This window comes from Mesocricetus auratus, unplaced genomic scaffold (assembly GCF_017639785.1).
Source record: "Mesocricetus auratus isolate SY011 unplaced genomic scaffold, BCM_Maur_2.0 Super-Scaffold_100013, whole genome shotgun sequence".
Taxonomy (NCBI): Eukaryota; Metazoa; Chordata; class Mammalia; order Rodentia; family Cricetidae; genus Mesocricetus; species Mesocricetus auratus.
Window position 1 is genome coordinate 49,662,697 of NW_024429196.1, and position 22,340 is coordinate 49,685,036.

Here is a 22,340-nt window from a genome sequence, read left to right on the forward strand (position 1 = left end):
GGATCTCATGCTCTCTTTTGACATGCAAGCCAACATGCAGACAGAACACAGTATACATAATAAATAAAATAAATTTTAAAATAATAGCATTAAGTGAAATCGAATCAAGTGGTGCATTTAAGTATGTACTATGCTAGAAGAGTTGCCATTGTTAAGCAATAACAAGACAGAAGTCACAGTCTTCTTATTCTTCATTGTATTTAAATAGCACACAAGAATTATCTATTCTCTTTAACTTGTGTCTAGCTTTCTAAGAGTTTACCATACATTATGTCACACTTTGTAAATGCAGTAGTTTCCAAAAGCTCCTGTTTTGAAACTGTAATCTTCAGCCTGCAGTACTATAGCAAAGTGGTAAAAATTTAGGAAACCGAAACTGGTAGAAGGAAGTTGTATCACTGAATATACTTTGAAAACCATATTGAAAATCTTTCTCTCCTTCCCTCGCTCACTCTCTTTCTCTTTTTTCTGACCATGTATGTGCAAATAGACTACACTTACCCACTGATATCATCATAATATATGGTACTATCACAGAAATATTGTACTTGAAGTCCTAGCTACAGCAATAAGACAACAAAAGGAGATAAAGCGGATACAAATAGGAAAAGAAGAAAGTCAAACTTTCACTATTTGCAGATATGATAGTTTACATAAGTGACCCGAAAAACTCCACAATGGAACTCCTAGAGCTGATAAACACCTTCAGCAAAGTGGCAGGATACAAGGTAAACTCAAAAAAATCAGTGTCCCTATTATATACAGATGATGAAGTGACTGAGAAAGACATCAGAGAAACCTCACCCTTTACAATAACCATAAGCAGCATCAAGTATCTGGGGATAATGTTGACCAAGGAAGTGAAAGAGCTGTATATCAAGAACTTTGAGTCTTTAAAGGAAGAAATCAAAGAGGATACCAGAAAATGGAAAGATCTCCCATGCTCATGGATTGGTAGGATCAACATAATAAAAATGGCAATCTTGCCAAAAGCAGTCTACAGATTCAGTGCAATCCCTATCAAAATTCCAGCACAATTCTTCACAGACCTGGAAAGCACATTAATCAACTTTATATGAAAAAACAAAAGGCCCAGGATAGCCAAAACAACCCTATACAATAAAGGAACTTCAGGAGGCATCGCCATACCTTACTTCAAGCTCTATTATAGAGCTATAGTCCTGAAAACAGCTTAGTATTGGCACAAAAATAGGCAGGTAGACCAATGGAACCAAATTGAAAACCCTGATTTTAACCCACACACCTATGAACACTTGATTTTTGACAAAGAAGCTAAAACTATACAATGGAAAAAAGAAAGCATCTTCAACAAATGGTGCTGGCATAACTGGGTACTGGTATGCAGAAGACTGCAGATAGATCCATGTTTATCGCCTTGTACAAAACTTAAGTCTAAATGGATCAAAGATCGCAACATAAATCCAGCCACACTGAAACTTTTAGAAGAGAAAGTAGGAGATACTCTTCAATGTAGAGAGCTGCGAAGTGCCGCACCCTTAAGATGGTGCTGGCTTCTGCCTTTTGCTAGCCCGAGAGCAAGTGCTCTCTGTGATAAACTCCTTATTTGGTCAAGGCTGGATATCAGGCTTGCTTCCTCGTATGTGGACCTATCTGCTGTTGCCACATGGCTTACCGGGGTTGGCCGCCCAAGGGCCTTTTTAAGCTGTGGGCGGGCACTCCCTGGGGGTCAGAAGATTTGTTCAAGGTTCCTGAATAAACTGCCTGTGAGAAGGATTCCTGAGTCGCGTCTTCCTTGCTGGTCGAGGTGGTCGTGACAATTGGTGGCCCGTACGGGGAAGCTCGTACGAAGAAAGGAATTCAGAACTCACAGCGGTCACGGGGTGCACCAGTAAGTCCCCAGGTAAGGCAGGGATCCGCGAAAAGAGCGGGATTATTGTTCTCACCCGTAGAGAAGGGGAGAACGGTCAGCAGAGCCGCGTCAAAGCAGCCGGGACAAAAAGGAAAGTAGTAGAGCCGCGTCAAAGCGGACGGAGTAAAAGTGAAACAAAGGGTATTATTATTTTTTCTTGGCCCTTTGGGTGGTATTCAATTTTATTTTTTGGGTTTTCTTTTCACTGTTTGTTATTAAAACATGGGTAATTCCACATCCCGCCCAATTTTTCTGGCACTCAGCGAGTTGCTGCAATCAAAGAATCTTAGACTAAAAAAGGGACCACGACAAGAGCGGGGTAAAAAAAGGACTGGGACAAGAGCAGTTGGTGTGCCCCTCTCTGTAGGTAAAGAGAGAGCAGCACAAATGGTTTGTGGAGCAGCGAACCAAAAGTAAAAACATTGTTAGCTTGGCTAGCAGGGAACCCAAAGTAAAAGCTAAAAAGAAACATTAGAAGCTTAAAAGAAACATTGTTAGTTTGGCTAGCAGCAAACCAAAAGTAAAAACATTGTTAGTTTGGCTATGGGCGCTTTTCAGTTGCACCCAATTTTTTGGCTCTGAATGAGCTGCTTTGTTCTAAGAATCTAAGATTTTTGGAAGTTAGGGAGAGATCTTGATTTTACATGGGACTGAGAAACAATATGGAAAATACACAAAAAGTCTGGATACTGTATACTATTGTGTTTTTCAGTTTTTTTGATTGCTCAGGAAGGAAAACCTGCTAAAGTACACTTGATGATAAATGCTGCTGAATTATTTCAAACGCTCAGAGGTGGTGTTCGGCCTGTCTGGAGACTAGTAAAAAGTTCCCTTGAGGATCAGAAGTGTAGTGAGGCAGTTAAAAAGGGGAGAAATGCTTTAGAACAATTACAAGAGGAGATCAGAGCAGGCAAATGGTGAAAAGGGAGGAAAACAGAAAAGAAAGATGTACTCAGCTCTAGAAGACTCAGAGTCTATGGACTCCGAGGAAAATGAGGAGGAACTCCACAAACTATTGTCATGATCCCCATGGTATGAACAGTGCCCCCTTCCAGCAATGAAAAGGTAGATTTGCAAACATGCAGACAGGATACCCAGGACAGGTGTTTGAACAGGTGGATCACATAGCCATTAAGGCTTAGAAATCACTGCCAAATTAAGGAGAAGTGAGTGGCAATCTTGGCACCTGGAGGCTTCGAGTGGAAAATTATATGTGTTCCTGTTCAGTATGCCAATTTTACAAAAGCTACAAATTTGTCCAAGTATTTGTCCAGTTTTCTTTTACAGAATTGGTCACTTAAATTTGAAGATACTTTGAAGGAGTTGAGGCTGGCAGTGGTCCATGTGAATTCCACCAGAGTGGACCTTTCCTTTGCATCGGGATTATCGTCCTGGCTGACTTCTGCAATGGACCATCTTAAGGAGTGGGCGGGTATAGGAGCATTAACAGGTCTCTTGGTGTTGGTCTCCCTGGTTTGCTTGTGGATTCTATGTAAGATTAGAGTCACACAAAGACGCAATGCAGCCATGATCATTCAGGCCTTTACCGCTACTGAAGCAGGACAGTCCCCCACAGGCATGGTTAGCCACCTTAAAAACTAATTAAATATGCTCAGGATGCGAGGCAGAGCACTGCACTCTGAGTCAGCTAGTAATGAGCCAGAGAAGAGCATGTCTGATTGCATGCGGGTTGGTACCCAAGAGTCCCGCCTCTGGAAAAAAGGGTATCAGACGGGTCTGATGTTTGTTGGGTGGATGACGCCAAACAAAAATCAGTACAATGTCCCTGTTATTGTCAGAGATCAGACCTCTACTCTTGCCTGTTGCATTTTAAACAAAAAAGGGGGAACTGTAGAGAGCTGCGAAGTGCCGCACCCTTAAGATGGTGCTGGCTTCTGCCTTTTGCTAGCCCGGCAGCAAGTGCTCTCTGTGATAAACAACTCCTTATTTGGTCAAGGCTGCATATCAGGCTTGCTTCCTTGTATGTGGACCTATGTGCTGTCGCCACATGGCTTACCGGGGTTGGCTGCCCAAGGGCCTTTTTAAGCTGTGGGCGGGCACTCACTGGGGTCAAAAGATTTGTTCAAGGTTCCTGAATAAACTGCTTGTGAGAAGGATTCCTGAGTCGCGTCTTCCTTGCTGGTCGAGGTGGTCGTGACACTTCAACGAGTTGGTACAGGAGACCACTTCCTGAATATAACACCAGTGGCACAGACACTGAGATCTACAATAAGCAAATGGGACCTCATGAAACTAAAAAGCTTCTGTAAGGCAAAGGACACAGTCAACAAGACAGAAAGGCAGTCCACAGAATGGGAAAAGATATTCACTGACCCCACATCTGACAGTGTGCTAATCTCCAAAATTTACAAAGAACTCAAGAAGCAAGTCTCCAAAACACCAAAGGATCCAATTAAAAGGTGGGGTACAGAACTAAACAGAATTCTCAATAGAGGAGGCTAAAATGGCCAAGAGACACTTAAGAAAGTGCTCAACATCCTTAGCCATCAGGGAAATGCAAATCAAAACAATTTTGAGATACCATCTTACTCCTGTCAGAATGGCTAAAATGAAAAACACCAATGGCAATTTATGCTGGACAGGATGTGGAGAGTGTGGAACACTCCTCCACTGCTGGTGGGAGTGCCAACTCGTACAGCCACTTTGGAAAGCAGCATGGAGATTCCTCAGGAAAATGGGAGTCAATCTACCACAAGACCCAGCAATTCCACTCTTAGGCATATATCCAAAGGAGGCAAATTCATACAACAAGGGCATCAGCTCCACTATGTTATAGCAGCATTATTTGTAATAGCCAGAATCTGGAAGCAACCTAGATGCCCCTCAACTGAACAGTGGATAGAGAAAATGTGGTACATTTACACAATGGAGTATACTCATCAAAAAAAAAAAAACAATGGAATTTTGAAATTTGCAGGTAAATGGATAGCACTGCAAGAAACCATCCTGAGTGAGGTAACCCAGTCACAAAAAGACAAACATGGTATGTACTCACTCATATATGGATTTTAGACATGGATCAGGAGAGTGCCAGTCTGCACTTCCACTGACAGAGAGTCTGGGAAACAGGAAAGAACCTAAAAGATATGCATGGTACCCAAGAGAAGAGAAATGAGGCAAGATCCTCTGAACAGGTGGGGAACATGGCGAGGGGTGGGGGGGAAGGGACCTGGGAAATAGAGAGGGGGAGAAGTGGAAGAGAGAGTAGGTCATGGAGGAACAGGAAGGTTGACTGGGGGGCGTAGGATAGGGGGAGGAGGGAATCATAGTTTAGAATACAGATTAGGCACCATTGTGACCTCTAGTGATCTAAACAGATTGTACCAATTGGCAAGCTAAGCAATAGTGTAGAGACCACCTCAAATGCCCATTCCTGATAATGAACTTGATGTCTATAACCATCATGGAGCCTTCATCCAGTGATTGATGGAAGCAGAGGCAAACACCCACAGTTAAACACTGAACAGAACCCAAGGAACCCAGCGACAGAAAGAGAGGAGCGATGAGCAAATTGGCAAAGAATGGCCTGGCAAAACCAGCAGAGACAGCTGATCTGAACAGGGGAGAGCTCTTGGACCCCAGACCGACAGCTGGGAGGCCAGCATGGGACTGATCCAGACCCCCTGACTGTGAGTGTCAATGAGGAGGCCTGGGCTACCTATGGGGTCTGAGCAGTGGATCAGTGTTTATCCCTTGAATACTAACAGACATTGTGTGTCCATAACACAAAGAGGGTTGCTCTCTCTGCATGGACTCTTAGGGAAGTGCCTGGGCCCTGCCCTGAGTGAAATGACAGACTCTAGATATCCCCTATGTGGAAGGAATTGGCAACGGGATGGGAGGATGGGGGTGATGGTGGGGGGTGCGGGAGAAGGGGAGGGAGAGGGAACTGGGATTGACATGTAAAACAAGCTATTTAAAATTAAAATAAAAAAATAAGGGACAAATGAATAAACCCTTGGAAACTATCAACCAAAATAAACCTTTACTATATTTAAGATGATTTTCTTGGGCATTTTTGTCACAGCAATTGAAACTTACCAACCCAATATTTTCAGAAATCATCACTAATTTTATAATCTCTGCATATGTTATTATTCCATGAAGAATAAATAACTAATAACTACACATCTAACACTAAAATTGTATTCATACTTAATAATTGTTTACTGTATACACACTAATCTGAAAAGCTCAATAGCAGAATTTGTCTCCCTAGCAACTTTCAAAATACTCTATAAGCAGAAAAATTGCCTCTTCTGTATGAAAATCATCTGTCACAATCATAACTGGTTTGTATAGTAGAGACAGAAAAAGGCAAGGAAACACTGGAAACATTTTTAAGCTCCCACATTTATGTTACTGGTGCTCCAAAATTGCAAAATAAACTAACCTGCAAATGGACATTTGCAAATGAACAAAACATTTGAAAAAAATTCAATTACTTTCAATTTATTTATTTTGCTTGACATTATATTATCATATTTCTTGCTCATCCATTTACTCCTTTCATAACCTACTACATATCCCTCCTTGCTCTATTTCTCTACATGGTCCCTTTATCTTCATCAATTGTTGTTACATATGTATATGCATATACATACATATTCCTAAGTAGATAAATAAAATCTGTTCTGTCTGCATATTGTCCCTTATGTATATATTTCATTGAGTGTGGGAAAATCAATTTATGTGCTCTTACATGAAGAAGACTACTTCTTCTCTCTCGAAATTCCCTAGTAGCCTAGCCTGTAGATCTTTGTGTAATGTTCAGGTCTCCTGGGCCTTCCTTCTATACTTCTTAATGTCACATTGCACAGTTAATACAATCAACCCATTATATTTTAAGATACAATATAAATTTACCTCCTCTAAATCTATTTTCAAGATATAAAAATCTTTTTAAAATAAATTTTTATTTAAATTAAAACAATCTTATTTTATATACCAGTCCCAGTTCCCTCTCCCTCCCACACTCCCATGGCCCCCACCAACCCCCATACCACCCCCATCCACTTCTCAGGAAGTGTAATGCTTTCCATGTGGGGTTCATCAAAGTCTGAAACATCATATGGAACGGAACCTAGGCCCTACACCATGTATCTAAGATAAGAGAGTATCCCTTTAAGAGGTGACTCAGTCATTAAAATGCTGCTTACAGAAGAAAGATTCTTTTTTTTTCTAGCTTACTTCTACGCAAACATTTCAGGAGTAGGGAGTGCTTGTATTTACAAATGCATTCAAACTCATGGCTTACAAATATTTTCTTCTTATCACTTGTTCCCCCAAAAGTCTTCTACTGCACCGCTATTTATTTTTTACTCGAGGACAAATAGCCTGTGTACACACCTCAGAATACTATTTCTGTATTTGTTGTCTTATCTTTCCTAAAAAAAGCATGTAAGTTTCTTGAAGTAGGGTCTTCAACTTCTTTCTTCATTGATGTATACCAAACAACTGCAAAAGTGTCAAGTGTAGTGACAAGAAAATCCATATTATTAATTGTTATTAATAGTAACCCATGCTTATTTGTTAATGTGGGGATATGGGAGTTATTTGTAATTATCTGCAAGATCTTCTTTGTTTAATCTCTTTTCAGTATGAACATGAGATGTATTTAGAAATAGTACATCTCTCTGAGTTTACATGTGTATATGTATGTATGTGTGTGTATGTCTGTATGAATGTGTTTAAGTGTGTGAAAGACAGATGATAGATAGATAGACAGACAGACAGACAGCAGACAGACAGACAGATAGACAGACAGATAGATAGATAATGCACAGGCGTTTGTAATAGTAACTATTGTAAAGTTTACAAAATCTGGAATGATAAATGTAGCAGAAAAACAGTTTCCAAATCTAGTGAAAGCAACAAGAATTCAAACATCAAAGAGGCTTTTAGAAGGCAAAATAGATGATAAGAGAATAAAACTTTCCACTGAGTATTATAGTCAGGTAATTGTGATAAAAAGAATCTTTATTTTAACACATTAAAAGTCAAGTAGAAGACAAGTGTTTGGGCATGGCAATAATAAGCCCCTTGACTTTTATCAGGCAGTTTTAAATCTCAAGCCATGCATTCCTGAAATTATATTCATTTTTGAGAAGAGATTACAGTATGGTCTCCAAAGGAATTTGAATTTATCTCTTCTCCAACCATGATTGAGTATAAGTTTACACTTTCAGTAGAAGGGGTAGGATACAAGTGATGGGAAATAATTTCAATATTACCTATAAAGTACTAATACAGTTGAGACAAGAAAGGGGAAAAACTGAGAACAAGGGTCAAGGGAAGTCAAATGTGGCAAGATCTGCACTGTGATCAATCTAGGATTTCCTGTGGAATTGCTGAGCACATGAAAGATGTGGTGGTTATGAGCAAATGTAAGGCTATATACTGAATAACAATGCTACATAGAGTAGAAGATGAGAGACAGATTTCCACTGAACTTCCTGCTGCAAGAAACAGATGTCTTGGAGGGAAAACACATCAGATAAAATCTGATATTGACTAATATGGCCTTTGAGTGAGGACATTACAGAAGAAATGAGAACATCACAAAGGAATCTTAAAGACATCGGTTCTTGTCAATTTTCCAAGTATGCTAGAATTCATGACTTTATAAAATAATTGTGTACTAAAGCCCACACTAGAAGAATGAGGAGATAGATTGGTGAACATAAAAATGATATAGCTTTCCCTAGGTGTAGGCAGTTAGCTCTACCCCAGAAAGTACTCTGTGTACAATTCTTTCATGTAGATAGGAATGCTGGACATGAATGTGCAGCAGGGACAAAAGCTACACATCAGCATTTGAATGTTTCCTTGAGACTTTAAAATTTGTGTTTAACTTGTGTGGTTGAGAAAGGGGGAGTTTGTAGGGAGGAGATTACTCACCAGACCAGTGCCCTTCTCTAATACACTGTTGACAGACAGTCAACTCAAGGGCATAGAACCAAGCAGAAAACTCTCAGATGGTGGAAGTCGTCTAGAACGGCAGTAGGTTTGACAGATCTGGATGTACTCTGATCTATTATGACACATAACCAGATACAAACTCTTCCTAATCATATGTCAGAGTCCCAGGTGCAACACCATAAACAATTCATGGAACTGTGTGTAAATTATCAGCTTGGAAAAGAAGTAATGGTGCCATTCCAGCTATGCTACATAATCCTGTGCTTTGGAAGAAATAACTAATATGTGCTTGAGACTTTATACTGTGTAACACCAATGCTAAGATGTGATTAGTGTCTGAATAGATACAGAATCAGGAAGTAAATTTATTGTTTCTTGGAACAGGTGACAGTTGGTCTATAGAAATGTTGAACCACTGTGAAGCTTCTATTATATAACCTCTACACACTATACTCATTTGGGCAGAAATCTGAAAGTATAGTAAAGATAGCTGTTAAATAATCTATGAGAGTGTACATATATGAAGGGAAAGGGATTCCTGAGATCCTTTTGGTTATTGAAGTAAGTCCCTGAGATCAGGGTAAATTACCTTCTCAAGAGATATTGGACAGTCAGGCAGACTTCTGAGGTCCCTCACACCACATCATTCTTGCAGGGCAATCTCCTTTTGGATGCACATAAAGAATAACTGGTTGGCCTACAAACTGGTTGGCAGCAAATACTCTGTTTCAACAATATGAGGAAATTTGGTTGGCATTTGAGTTGGAAGATACTTGTGTGTCAACTGGCTGTCAGAGTCTGGAAGTTGCTATGGAGTTATTTTTCAGAGGACTGTCATCAGTGGTACTATGACTCAAATACAAGTGCTCACAGTAAGCATATAAAACTATATTCATGAGCAATTCCACTCTTAGGCATACACCCAAAAGATGCACATTCATACAACAAGAACATCTGTTCCATTATGTTCATAGCAGCATTATTTGTGAAAGCCAGAACCTGGAAGCAATCTATATGCCCCCCAGCTGAAGAATGGATAAAGAAAATGTGGCGTATTTACATAATAGAGTACTACTAAGCAGAAAAACACAATTGAATCTTGAAGTTCACAGGCAAGTGAAGAGAACAAGAAACCATCCTAAGTGAGATACCCCAGTCACAAAAAGCCAAACATGGTATGTACTCACTCATATATGGATTTTAGATATAGAGCAGAGGATTATAAGCCTACAATCCACTCCACCAGAGAAACTAGGAAACAAGGAGAACTTTAAGAGAGACATGATCCCCTGCAGAAAGGGAAAAGACAAAGTCTCCTGAGCTAATTGGGAGCATGGTGGGAGGGGAGATGGAGCTAAGAGGAAGAGAAAGGGAGAAGAGGAGGAGAGAGGACATGAAGGAGCAGGAAGATTAAGTCAGGGAAAGAAGAGAGGAGAGTAAGAAAAGAGATACCATAACAGAGGGAGCCATTATAAGTTTAAAGAGAAATCTGGCACTTGGGAAATGCCCACAGATCTACAAAGATAACACAAACTAACAATATAAGAAATAGTGTAGAGGCTACCTTAAATTCCCTTCCCAGATAATGAGATTGATGACTACCTTATATGCCATCCTAGACCCTTCATCCAGTAATTAATAGAAGCAGAAGCAGTCACCCACAGTTAAACACTGAACTGAACTCCTTGAATCCAGTTGCAGAGAGAGAGGAGTGATGAGCAAATGGGTTAAGACCAGGCTGGGAAAACCCACAGACATAGCTGACCTGAACAAAGGGGAGCTCATGGACCCCAGACTGATAGCTGAGAAACCAGCATGGCAACATTCCAAACCCCCTGAACGTGGGTGTCAGTTAGGAGGCCTAGGAAATCTATGGGGCCTTTGGTAGTAGATCAATATTTATCCCTAGTATACAATGGACTTTGGGAGCATATTCCACATAGAGGGGTACTCTCTCAGTCTAGACACATGGGGGCGGGCCTGGGCCTTTCTCCAAATGATATGACAGACTTGAAGATCCCACAGGGAAAGCCTCACCCTCCCCATGGAGCAGAATGGGAATGGGATAGGGGGTTGCTAAGGGCCAGGGGAGGAAGGGAGGGAGAGGGAACTGGGATTGATGTTTAAAGCAAGTTGTTTCTAATTTAAATAAAAAAAGGAAAACTACATTCACTAGGGCAATAGTGGCACAAATGTTTTGGTGCGATCAACAGACTTTTAATATAGTTAAAGTCAATTCCAAGGAAACAAACCATATTTTGAAATTTAAGCCAATGAGCAATCTTGATGTGACAAGTCATAGACTCTCAACAGGAGTTAAAGGAATTTTATATCTTTCAAACTGACTTCTAAACATCTAATTTAGGCATGTAGATTACTAGCTTGTGGTAAATATCAGCTTAGTTTATAGAGAAATACTTCTCACAGTAGTCAGTGATTATTGTCAGAGATTTATGATAATACTACTGATAATAATTTACTAATTCTGTGGCATGATGGTCAAATATTGAATAAAGAATCCCTGTCTGTACAAAACATTATGAAAGATATGATAGAAAGAATGTAACAGTCTAAGGAGAGGAGAATAATTATGAACAGCAATTTCCTCCTGGTCTGACATGACCATCTGTAATCAGGCAGGCAAGGTGGTTTCAGAGATATCAAAAATAATTTGGGCAAGAATCAACATGTAGAAAAGAAGTAAAAAAATTCCAGACACACATAAGTATGTGGCAATAAAACTGCTAACATTCCCTGAAGATAGGCAGACATAGTTCACTAATGAGGGATTCTGCATGTGACTTCTTTTTGTCCAGTGGCTCGCATGCCCTTGGGGTAATCTACTAGAATATAAGAGTAGCACTAGCCAAATGTATGACTCCAGTGAGCCAGTTTTCCAGAGACAGCACTCATCCTCTTTGGAAACTTCTCAGGGATGGAGCTGCCATTGAGTCAACTACACATCTGTAAGTAAACTCTCTACTATGTGGCTCTAAGTAAACGTATTAAATTCAGTGGTTCACTGAGTTTGCTTTATTGGATTTCTTTCTTTGGAATCTTTGATGTTTCATCTGGTGTGAAGAAATATTTGTTGATAGCTTTTCAGGAGAACTCTGCATAGACTTCGTAAGATCTCTTAAAATCGTTTTTTTTCTTGAAAGCAAGTGTACCACAGTACAAGAGACAACTGGATCAGTAGTTCTCAAGGTCTTTACCTGGAGACATGTTGCAAATGTCCAGGGTTTGACTGTGTTGTCTCTATTGAAGGGAAAGAAGAAGGAAAGTGTTACTGGTATCCAATGAGTAGAAATAATGGGGATCTTTAAACAATTCCCAATGTATAGGACATCTTACAGAACAAATAATACAGCTAAAAAGGACAATGTTTCAGAGTTTGTGAAATTGAGAATTACAAAGCATATAAAACCAGTGAGTCCAATTGATCTTATCTCAAGGCAAAGAAAACAAAATTTGATCCTGGGTATTGTATATGAGCTTTCACATTAGTATAAATATGAAGAATTTCTGATTTCTGAAACCTGATTAGACAAATGGCAAATTCTGTCCTTTACTATTTTCCAGTTTAACAGAAGTCAAATAACATCAAGAGTAGAGCAAGGAGTGCTGACAAAGTACCATATTTTGTAGGTGTTATATGCAGAAAAGGAAAGATAATAACAAAATATTATTTTTTGAAATGAAATAGGAGGACATTGTTACAGTTTTAGATTTTTTGATAATTTCATACGTGGTGAATATTGTTTCACTCCTCCGACTCCTCAAAAGCCCTTTCTCATGGTCCCTCTAAAGTTCAGGGATGCTTTTTCTTTAATCATTATACTCACATTTATATGTACATCTAAACATACAAACAACTGCTGAATCCATTCAGTGTTGCTCACATGTCTATGATTTTCAGGCAGACCAATTGATACTGCATAACCAAAGGACACTTTTTCTCAGTAAACATTCTGGACCTTTAGCATTGATACCGATTCTTCTCTTTTCTCTACTATGTTCCTTAAGCATCAAGTTTTTGCCTTGTGTTGTACTGCTTAATGACTAGCAATTTCTAGATTGAAGTCAGTGCTGATCATTGTCAAAAATGTTATATTATATATATATATTTATATTATTTAACTTTTTACACATGTTACTCTCAGTTCCCTTTCCCTCCCCTCCTGTCCTGTCCCCCCATTCCTCCCAACCTCCCACCCTACTCCATCTCCCATATGTTCCCCAGGGAGGGTAAGGCCTTCCATGAGGGATTTTCAGAGTCGGTCATATAATACCAGGCAGGGCCTAGGTCCTCCACCATGTGCCCAGGCTGAGAAAACATCCATCCATGTGGATTTGGCTCCAAGAGCACATTTGGATGCCAAGGTCCCATAGATTGCCGGGCCTCTTCTCTGACATCCAAGTTTGGGGGCAGGGGAGTTACCTGGATCAGCCCCATGCTGGTTTCTCAGTCATCAGTCTGGGGTCCATGACTTCCCCCTTGTTTAGGTCACCTGCCTCTGTGGGTTTTGCCAGCTGGGTCTTGATTATTTTGCTCATCACTTCTCTTTGCAACTGGGTTCCAGGAGTTCAGTTTGGTTTTCAGCTATGGGTGTCTGCCTTTGCTTCCATCAGCCACTGGATGAAGGTTCTAGGATGGCATATAAGGCAGTCATCAATCTCATTATCAGGGGAGGGCATTTAAGGTAGCCTTGTCAAAAATTTTAAGTGTGAGTGATTTTATAGAGCAAAAAATGTAAGTCAAATCATCTTATAGAATTTCTTTTGCAATATCCTAGTGACAAAGTTTATTTTATCCAATGGCAATGACCTCTGATAAAACAAAGTCTCAGAACTAAGGCTATATTCGATCTGTAAAGATTCAAAAAGTTCTGATTGGTGGTGTCTTGCTTTCACTGTTAGCCAATAATTAGACATTTGGAAAATCATTTAGCCACGTAAAACTTCTGATTCATAAATATATTCATATTACAATTATGATATTCAATCTGCTCAGAGAATTATTATGAGGAAAAACTTTAAATAAAATAATCTGAAGTTTTTGATGAATTGATAATCTGTTGAATTTTATTATAAATTAGCAATTCCAAGTTGACATCACTTTTAGGACAGTATTCTCTTTATCTGTAGAAGGAAGTTTTTGTCCCACCTCCTTCCCCCAGACATTTGGTCCCAAATAAACACACAGCGGCTTATATTAATTATAAACTATTTGACCTATGGCTCAGACTTATTACTTTGTAGCTATTATAACTTAAATTAGCTCATAATTCTTATCTATGTTTAGCCATGAGGATTGCTACCATTTCTCAGTAAGACATTCTCATCTTTCTTCCTCTATCTGGCTGGTGACTCCCTCTTTGCCTTTGTTTTCCCAGAATACTCCTAGTCTTATAGCTCTGCCTATATTTCCTGCCTGGCTACTGGCCAATCTGTGTTGTATTAAACCAACATGATAGACAAATTTTTACAGTGCACAAAAGCATTAGCCCAATGTTCTGTATTACTAATCATCATGTGTTTATTATCTAACATTTAGAGAAAGCAAAGAGATAAACTGCTATCCTTGTCATTTCCGTATCAAAAATGCTGACAACAGATATGAAGATTAAAAATTACAAATTCTTCAATAGTTTGGGAACAAAATGAATTTAAACTCCAAAGACACTAAACTGTCTAAAGAGAATGACTTAAAAATATTAGTTGAGACTTTATTTCAGTTCCATACATTTGTAAAATACAGAATCACTTATGAAACAATGCAAAAATATGGGAAGTCACCTGTTCCTCAAACCATTATACAGGAAAAAATGGTTAATTACCGAACTACTCACAGTGAGTTTATCTGTCATTCCAAATATTCAATATCAAGTAAGGAAGTAAAGAAATCTTTGGCCTGATAAAACTTTCCTGAAATGGTTATACCTTGAAAGACTCATATTACTGCTTCATCCCTAAGATGTTCTTGTTTCTATGTAGCAGGGACAATCTTGATGCTGGTGTTGAACCTGCTCCTGTGGGAGAAAGCTGCATCAATTCCAGAATGTCATACAGAAGAGGGAGGCTGTTGGAACCCCCTTGTGGAAACCTTTAACAGTGCCATCAACCGAGCTGAAAATATCCGTAATCTTGCTGAGCAAATGCATCAAGAGTTTGTAAGTAGCTTAACCTTCATTCTCATGTTTTAAATGCACTAGAAACTGAGACACTAAGTGTTATAACCCAAATATCAGAAAACACACTTTCATTGGTAAAGCAAACATCAACTACTGAAACATTGACCGGGTCAATGGGACAATTACATGGAATTTCATAGAATCTAACCATTTTTCTATATTTTCTCCAATTTTATTTCTCTTAAAAAACTGTGGTAGAAACCCTTAAAAAGTCCTGAGGTAAGAACACTCATTTCCTGATGGTGCACTCAGGATCAAAGATTTCCATTGTCCATCTTTATTTAGCACTGTAGAGGTTGTGTGTTTCAGTAAATTTGGAACAGAGATAATCTAATGCTTGTGAAAAGGCAAGAAAGAGAGAGAGAGAGAGAGAGAGAGAGAGGGACAGAGAGAGACAGAGGCAGAGACAGAGAAAGAGAGAGATACAGAGAGAGAGATCTAGCCTTTCAAGAATCCCCTAAATACTAGGAATTGGGGTTAAAAGATTTTTAGTGGTAGGATTTGTTCAATATCAAGGTATGATATAAGTGGGTCCCTTCCATCCTTCCATCCTTCCTTCCTTCCTTCCTTTCTTTCTTTCCTTCTTTCTTCTTTCTTTCTTTCTGATTGCTACAAGTCATTTCTCAAGGGCAGAAAACACAAACACAGAGAAAATATTATGGTGGACATCAAGAGAATATGTGTTGTTTGCAATAAACATGTATTAATGTTGGGTTTTTACTGACTAGATGTTGTTTTTGTCCCCCTTAACATGACTCAGTTCCACAATGAATTCTCTTCCAATGCGTTTGCCAATCTGGTAAGTACCCTTCTTTCTGGAATCTCTAAGGAGTCTCATGTCACCGACCTCAACTTAGAGGAGAAAGCACTAAACAGAACTTTTATTTCATATTCTTAAGTGACATCTTTTCTACCTTTTCATAACCTTGACAATAGTCTATTACCCTTCTTGAATTAGCTGATTGTTAGAAATAAGTCAGATACTCTAAATTATTTATTTAAATAAGTTCAATATCACAAAACATGCAATGAATAATATAACACATGGACATTAATTAATACTTTTTATACTTTGATTCTTCATTGCTTAGAGTTTTCTACAAAATAGCCTATTTTTCATGAGTAACTTTGTCACAATGAGCACAATTTTATTCTAAAACCACTATATACTTTTATTACACAGCTATATGTATTCAGTGTTCACCGAATAAATTTGAAATTCTTATGTCTGGGTAAGGAAATATCAATATTTCTGATAGAAAATAGGAATATTAATAAATGTGTGTGATGGTTTTCTGCTGAAATACTAAAGATGATAATTAAAACACTTCTTGATAAATTTGCTTCTTTCTGAGTTTGCTTACCAACTAATAGCTTTTAGGAAGAGTGTGAAGACAGGAGAATAAAAGAAGAGTTAAATATTTCAACAGTTAGTGAAATGGTAAATTAATTTGCAGATCCAATAGACATGGAATTAGGTGATGGACACTTTCTTAATTCTTTAATTTCTATTTTATATGAGTACTTATTGTTAAAAATTACAAATTCATCAAGATGCATTAATATTCTGGTCATGAACTCATTTATATACTTCTGAAATATAACTTAATTGTTTTTATTTGCAGATTACACGAATGAATAGGAGGGATCAGTTTGTTCTCAAGGCAAGACTGTACTGCCATGCTAATGATACGAACCCTCCAGATCGTGGAACCGAACACATGAATATCAAAGTGAGTTTCCATTTTGGGTTTTTCACTAAACACCAGAAGCAATACACTGGGTTTGTGGTGCCGTCAGCTATTTCAGTCATTATGACATATGTGGTAATCATACATGCAGAAAACAATGGAGGCAAAGTATTTTAAAAATCACAGTATATTGTCAATAAATTATAAATAAAATAAAATACCTAATAACAGTGTAGCACATTCCTAAATAGTTCATTTAGAGAATGGTATTTTAGCAATGTCACTCACTAGGTCACTTTGAGCTAAATTGGCTATTTATGGTTATAAACTCACTTCTACTTAACTTATAAAAATGTAGGTATATTAATCATATATTGCTAATGAGTTCTTCATGGTGACCTTCTACACTATTGAATATTATACCATATCTTCATGATTTTCAGATCTGTTTTGGTTTTATTTCTATTTTAATCCATCTTTTCAACTCTCTATAATTGTCTATGTCTTAACTGAAAGCCAGATGAGCAGAATAGTCCTCTGAGATACAATTATTATGTTCCTTAAGATACAACAATGTCCCAGTTCACAATGAGAAGTTCAACATATTACAGCAGTTCTATTTTATGTCAGCAATCTTCTCCTTATCTCCCTGTAATAACATATCTGAATATTATTTAAATTGAATAATATAAGGGAAAATTAGGACAGAGATATAAAGGAAATGTATTTTGAATGCTACAGTATTGCTAAACATATCACAAAGCACTCTCTTAGCATTGCTCTATTTGAAACTTCCAAAGATATAAAAGGTGATATTATTTGAGTAAAAAATGAAATTGAGGTATTGAAAAGCTGTATTTACACTTGTATAAAAATTAAGAATTCAAGTGTGCCCTTCATCCAAGCACAGACTTCAGTTTGAATCATATGATATCATGGTCCCAGGTATAGCCATCACCTTTGCCTGCTCCTTTCCTTAATTGCCTTCTACATCTTTCTATTGTAATTAATAGGCTCTAGTCTACTCTCATTTTCATGTCCACTGGGATACTAACAAACATCGATAGAGTGAATAATTTCAGTCAGATATGAATATTAATTACTGATTCCCATTGAGTCTGTTATTAAAGCCAATGTTCTTCATATATACTTTTTCACTTATACATAACAACAAATATCCTACTCACTCAGAGGCAGAGGCAAGGGAAAAGCCCATCAATGAGTTCAATGCTTTCTTCAGTGTGTCCTTGTTCTGATGTCCTGAATTCACCTAGAAATCATAAATGAGTATTAATGAATGCCGTGGTCTAATGATGTGTGTTAATCCTTGAGTGAAAATTATTTCAGTCACTTGTCCCTCGATGGCGGCATCTATCTTTCCTGAACGAAACCTTATTAGCCTCTATTGAGCCACAGCAAGACCTGGTTTACCAATTGATAAACAAAGTATCAAAATAATGAAGATCTCAATGGAAAGATACCTGTTAGCATTTCATGGGGAAAATGACATAACCTCAGAAAAATGCTAATTTATAAGCATCATAGTTTGTTTTATTTTTGTACACAATAGGCTAACTGTTTGAAATTTACATTTCCACACTGTGTAACATCTATACAATATGTGTGATATATACATAGAAAAATGTGTTTGAGTTCAGCTTCTTCACATAAACATTACAAGTAACTCACCTGCTGTATTGAAATGATTTTAATTCAATGACTCTGTTGTGTTTGCTTAGAGCAAAAAATATCTAAAAACTTTGATCAATTATGTGGGTGCCTGGACGAGCCCTCTATACCATCTTGCACTTGAACTGAGCACCATGCCAGATGTCCCTGAAACTATCCTTTCAAAAGCCAATCAAATTGAAGAGAACAACAAAGAACTCTTGGATGACCTTAGGTGGATACTCACCAAGGTAAGCAAGTTCCTATTAGTTATTCTCATTCATACGAGAGGTGAATTGTCTGATTTTTAAAGTATTCTGAAAAATCCCACCTTGCCAGAGTGAAATGTATATACCTCATCTTGTGGACAATCATCTCCTAAGACAGTGGTTCTCAATGTGTAGGTCACAAATCTTTTGGGTATCCAATGACATTTTCACATGGGTGGCTTAAGATCACTGGAAAACACAGATAATTACATCATGATTCATATTAGTAGCAAAATTACAGTTTGAAGTAGCAACAAAAATAATTTTATATTTGGAGATCACCACAACATAAAGTGTTTTAAAAGGTCGCAACATTAAGAAAGTTGAGAATGAGTGTCCTAAGAGGTCTCTGGCAGGTCTAACCTTCCCTCAGATGATACTCTCCACCTCTCACCCCAGGGAGCAGAAGGAAACACAACTCTTCCTTGTGTGCATTTAGAGGACACCTTTCCTGGGTGGAGTGAAAGGAACTCAGCTCTTCTGACAGTTATCTCTTAGCTCTGCATAGTAAATCACCATCTGATCCTCATCACATGTGAGGTGTTCATGCACAAACCGCATGGATAATAGATTTAGTTGAAATAAATAAAAAGAATAGCGTTGCATATATCTATGCTTCTATGAAATATAGAATACATGTTAGAGATTTCTGAATGAGAAACTGACACCACCCCCTCCACTGTCCCAAAGTAAAAAACAAACTTTCCCCCTTTCCTCTATTTCCTTCTGAAGGGGTGTGCTTCATCTGCAATTAATTACATATTAGGACAAAATACACATGAGTCTTGGTCATTGATTTTAATTGCTTGAGGGTCTCCCGGCCTACATAAATGAAAATCCATACCTTTGTTGGAAGCAGTATTTATGAATGTATTTCTATGATTGGACACACAAGAAACAAGGAGAAAGAAACTTTACTAATATAATCAATAAGTAACTAAATATCATTTTGATTTTTAGGCCTATCCTACAGCAAAGATAAAAGAAAAATTCCCCAACTGGGAACATCTTCCATACCTAAAATCAAATAACAAAGACAATAAGTTTTTGGCAATGTTTAACCTTTCCTACTGCCTACGCCTTAACATATTCTACACGGCAAATCATCTCAGAACACTGAAGTGTCGAATAACTGGGAAAGATTGCTAAGTGCTTATCGGGCCCATGTGCTTTGGAGATGGTCCATGACAGTTCATTGCTAAGAAGTTTCTTTTAATTTTATACCTTGTGAATGCATGTGTGTGTATACTGAACAACTTTAAAAAATAAAATATTTCTCTTTAGAGACGTCCAAATCTAAATAACCTATTGTCTATTGTTCATTAAATAAAATATCTATCATTAATGTTAGAATCAAATTTATCATAAATATTAGATGTTACATTTGAGAAAAATCCACAATTTACTTCACAGGAAAATAATAGCAGTCAAGTTATTACAACCAAAGTATAAAACTCTCAATTACCTAACAAGGAATGCAAATTTTATAAAGCTTAGTGAAATTGAGACTGTCCTTGGAAACTAATGTTCACATTGGAAGCACAGTCAAGCCAACACAATTGCTATGTGATGCCACAGTCTCAAGAGGATTTTGGAGGAAGGGGAGCAAGGAGTGTATACAATAAAGATACACCAAACTCATGCATGAAATTTCAAACAGTCAATTTTTAAAAACTAAAATTTGTTGTAGGATGCAAATGTCAATTTCTCGAAACCTCTTCACTGTGCCATAAACCCCACTATAAATTTTCTTCTCCATTGCATGGTGACAGTTACACTGTTCATGTTTTGTATTCTTTGTGTCAAACAAGTCCTACTTTGTGTAAGATCATTTCATTTGAACTAGACACACTCTTCATATAGTGTGTGTCTTAAAACCATAGTCACTTTAAGATGTAGATACCCCAGGGATATCTGCCATGGAATTTCGATGAAGCAGTTAGTTGCTTTACCTACTGCAGAAGATAGAAACCTTCTTGTTTTCTATTATCAACTGTTTGTTATTCCGTTTTAATTATACCTTAAATGTTAGGACATACAGTGCTTTGATATTTTTAACTCTAGGAACTTTTAAATTTTCCTCTCTGATTTCTTCAGTGACATGCTAAACTTTAAATCATTCAAACTCTATGTATTTGGGTAGATTATGCAGTTTTCTTTATATTACTTTCTTATTTTATTTTACTGTGGTCTGAAAAGAAACAGGAAGTTATTTTATTCTTCTGCATTTGGTAAAGACCTGATATTGACTTTGAATATGCTTAATTGTATACTTAGGTTTTATTATTCTAACTGTATCTTCACCTTCATAATCTGTCTTTGATTCATTTGTTGTATTTCTTTCCTTTGATCTTTCGTGATCCACAAACTCCTTTTATTTTTTCTATGTAATTTGTTTGTTTCTTGTCTACATTTTAAAACTTTCATTAATAAAATTTGTTCCTTTGTTTTAAAACTTGAATTCAGTTTCCCCTTCCTTCTCTCTTTCCACTCCCTCTGACCATGCCCCCTCTGCCCCTACCCTATTCACCCCCCTCCTGTTTCTGTTCAAAAAGGGACAGGCATCTCATGGGTGTCAAAAAAGCATGCCATACCAAGTTGAGGCAGGACTAAGTTCTTCCACTTGTATTACGTCTGGATAAGCAAACCAGTATCAGGAATAGCTTCCCAATAGCCAGCCAAAGTGTTAGAAACAGGCCCTGCTCTCATTGCTATGAGTCCCATAAGTAGACCAAGTTATACAAGTGCCACACAATTGTACAGGGCCTAGGTCAGCCCTCTGCAGCCTCCCTGACTGTCAGTCCAGTGTCTGTGAGCTTTTTTGAGGCCAGCTTATTTGTTTCTGTGGGTTCCCTTGTGATGACCTTGACGCGCTGGCTTGTATAGTCCTTCCTCCTTCACTTCAACAGGATTCCTGGAGCTCTGTCCAGTGCTTGGCTGAGAATCTCTATATCTGCTTCCATCAGTTGCTGAATGAAATCTATATGATAACAATTAGGGTAGTCACCCATCTGATTATAGGGGAATGACCCATCTATTGCTAGGTATCTTATCGTGGGTCATCCTTGCAGGTTTGTGAGAGTTTCCCTTGCACTAAGTTTCTATACTTAAGATGTGCCCAGATCAGGATAGCTCTTTCATTACTCTCCCACTCCATCCCAACCCCAACACAATAGGTCATGTTCCCATTCTCAACCACCCCCTGCTTACCCAGGATATCTCTTCTGTTTTCCCTTCATGAAGAAGTCTATTCATTCCTCTTTGGGCCCTTCTTGTTACTGAACCTCTATGGTGCAGTAGATTGCAGCATGATTATTCTTTTTTTGGAGCTAATATTCACTTGTAAGTAAGTACATACCATGTTTATCTTTCTGGATCTGATTTACCTCACACATGATATTTTTTAATTATTATTTTTTTTTAATTTAAATTAGAAACAAGGTTGCTTCACATGTCAATTCCAGGTCCCTCTCCTTTTCCCTCCCCTCCTCCCGTGCCCTCCCACCAACCCCCCCAATATCCCCTCATTTCCCCAGGGAGGGAGAGGCCCTCCATGCCTCCATGGGGGTGTCCATAGTCTGTTATTTCATCCAGGGCAGGGCCTAGACCCTCCCCCAAGAGTTCAGGGTGAGAGGGCAACTCTCATTGTTGGATGGGAGTACAAAGTCCATTTGTATACCCGTGG

The 22,340-nt window shown here is 38.1% G+C and overlaps 1 protein-coding gene across 2 annotated transcripts; it reads left to right on the plus strand.

Moving 5' to 3' along the window:
- The first annotated feature begins 11,676 nt into the window (after positions 1–11,676).
- Positions 11,677–21,017, plus strand: LOC101842581 (prolactin-8A9-like). Of its 2 annotated transcripts, none has more exons than XM_040756211.1 (6): positions 11,677–11,799; positions 14,834–15,006; positions 15,788–15,826; positions 16,653–16,760; positions 18,458–18,637; positions 19,616–21,017. In XM_040756211.1, the coding sequence occupies exons 1-6, from the start codon at positions 11,769–11,771 to the stop codon at positions 19,802–19,804; spliced, it is 720 nt and encodes a 239-aa protein (XP_040612145.1). In that variant the 5' UTR covers positions 11,677–11,768; the 3' UTR covers positions 19,805–21,017. The 2 variants fall into 2 exon arrangements, with proteins under 2 accessions (XP_040612145.1, XP_005066492.1); XM_005066435.2 differs by having other exon boundaries at positions 11,681–11,799; positions 14,831–15,006.
- The last annotated feature ends 1,323 nt before the right edge of the window (positions 21,018–22,340 follow it).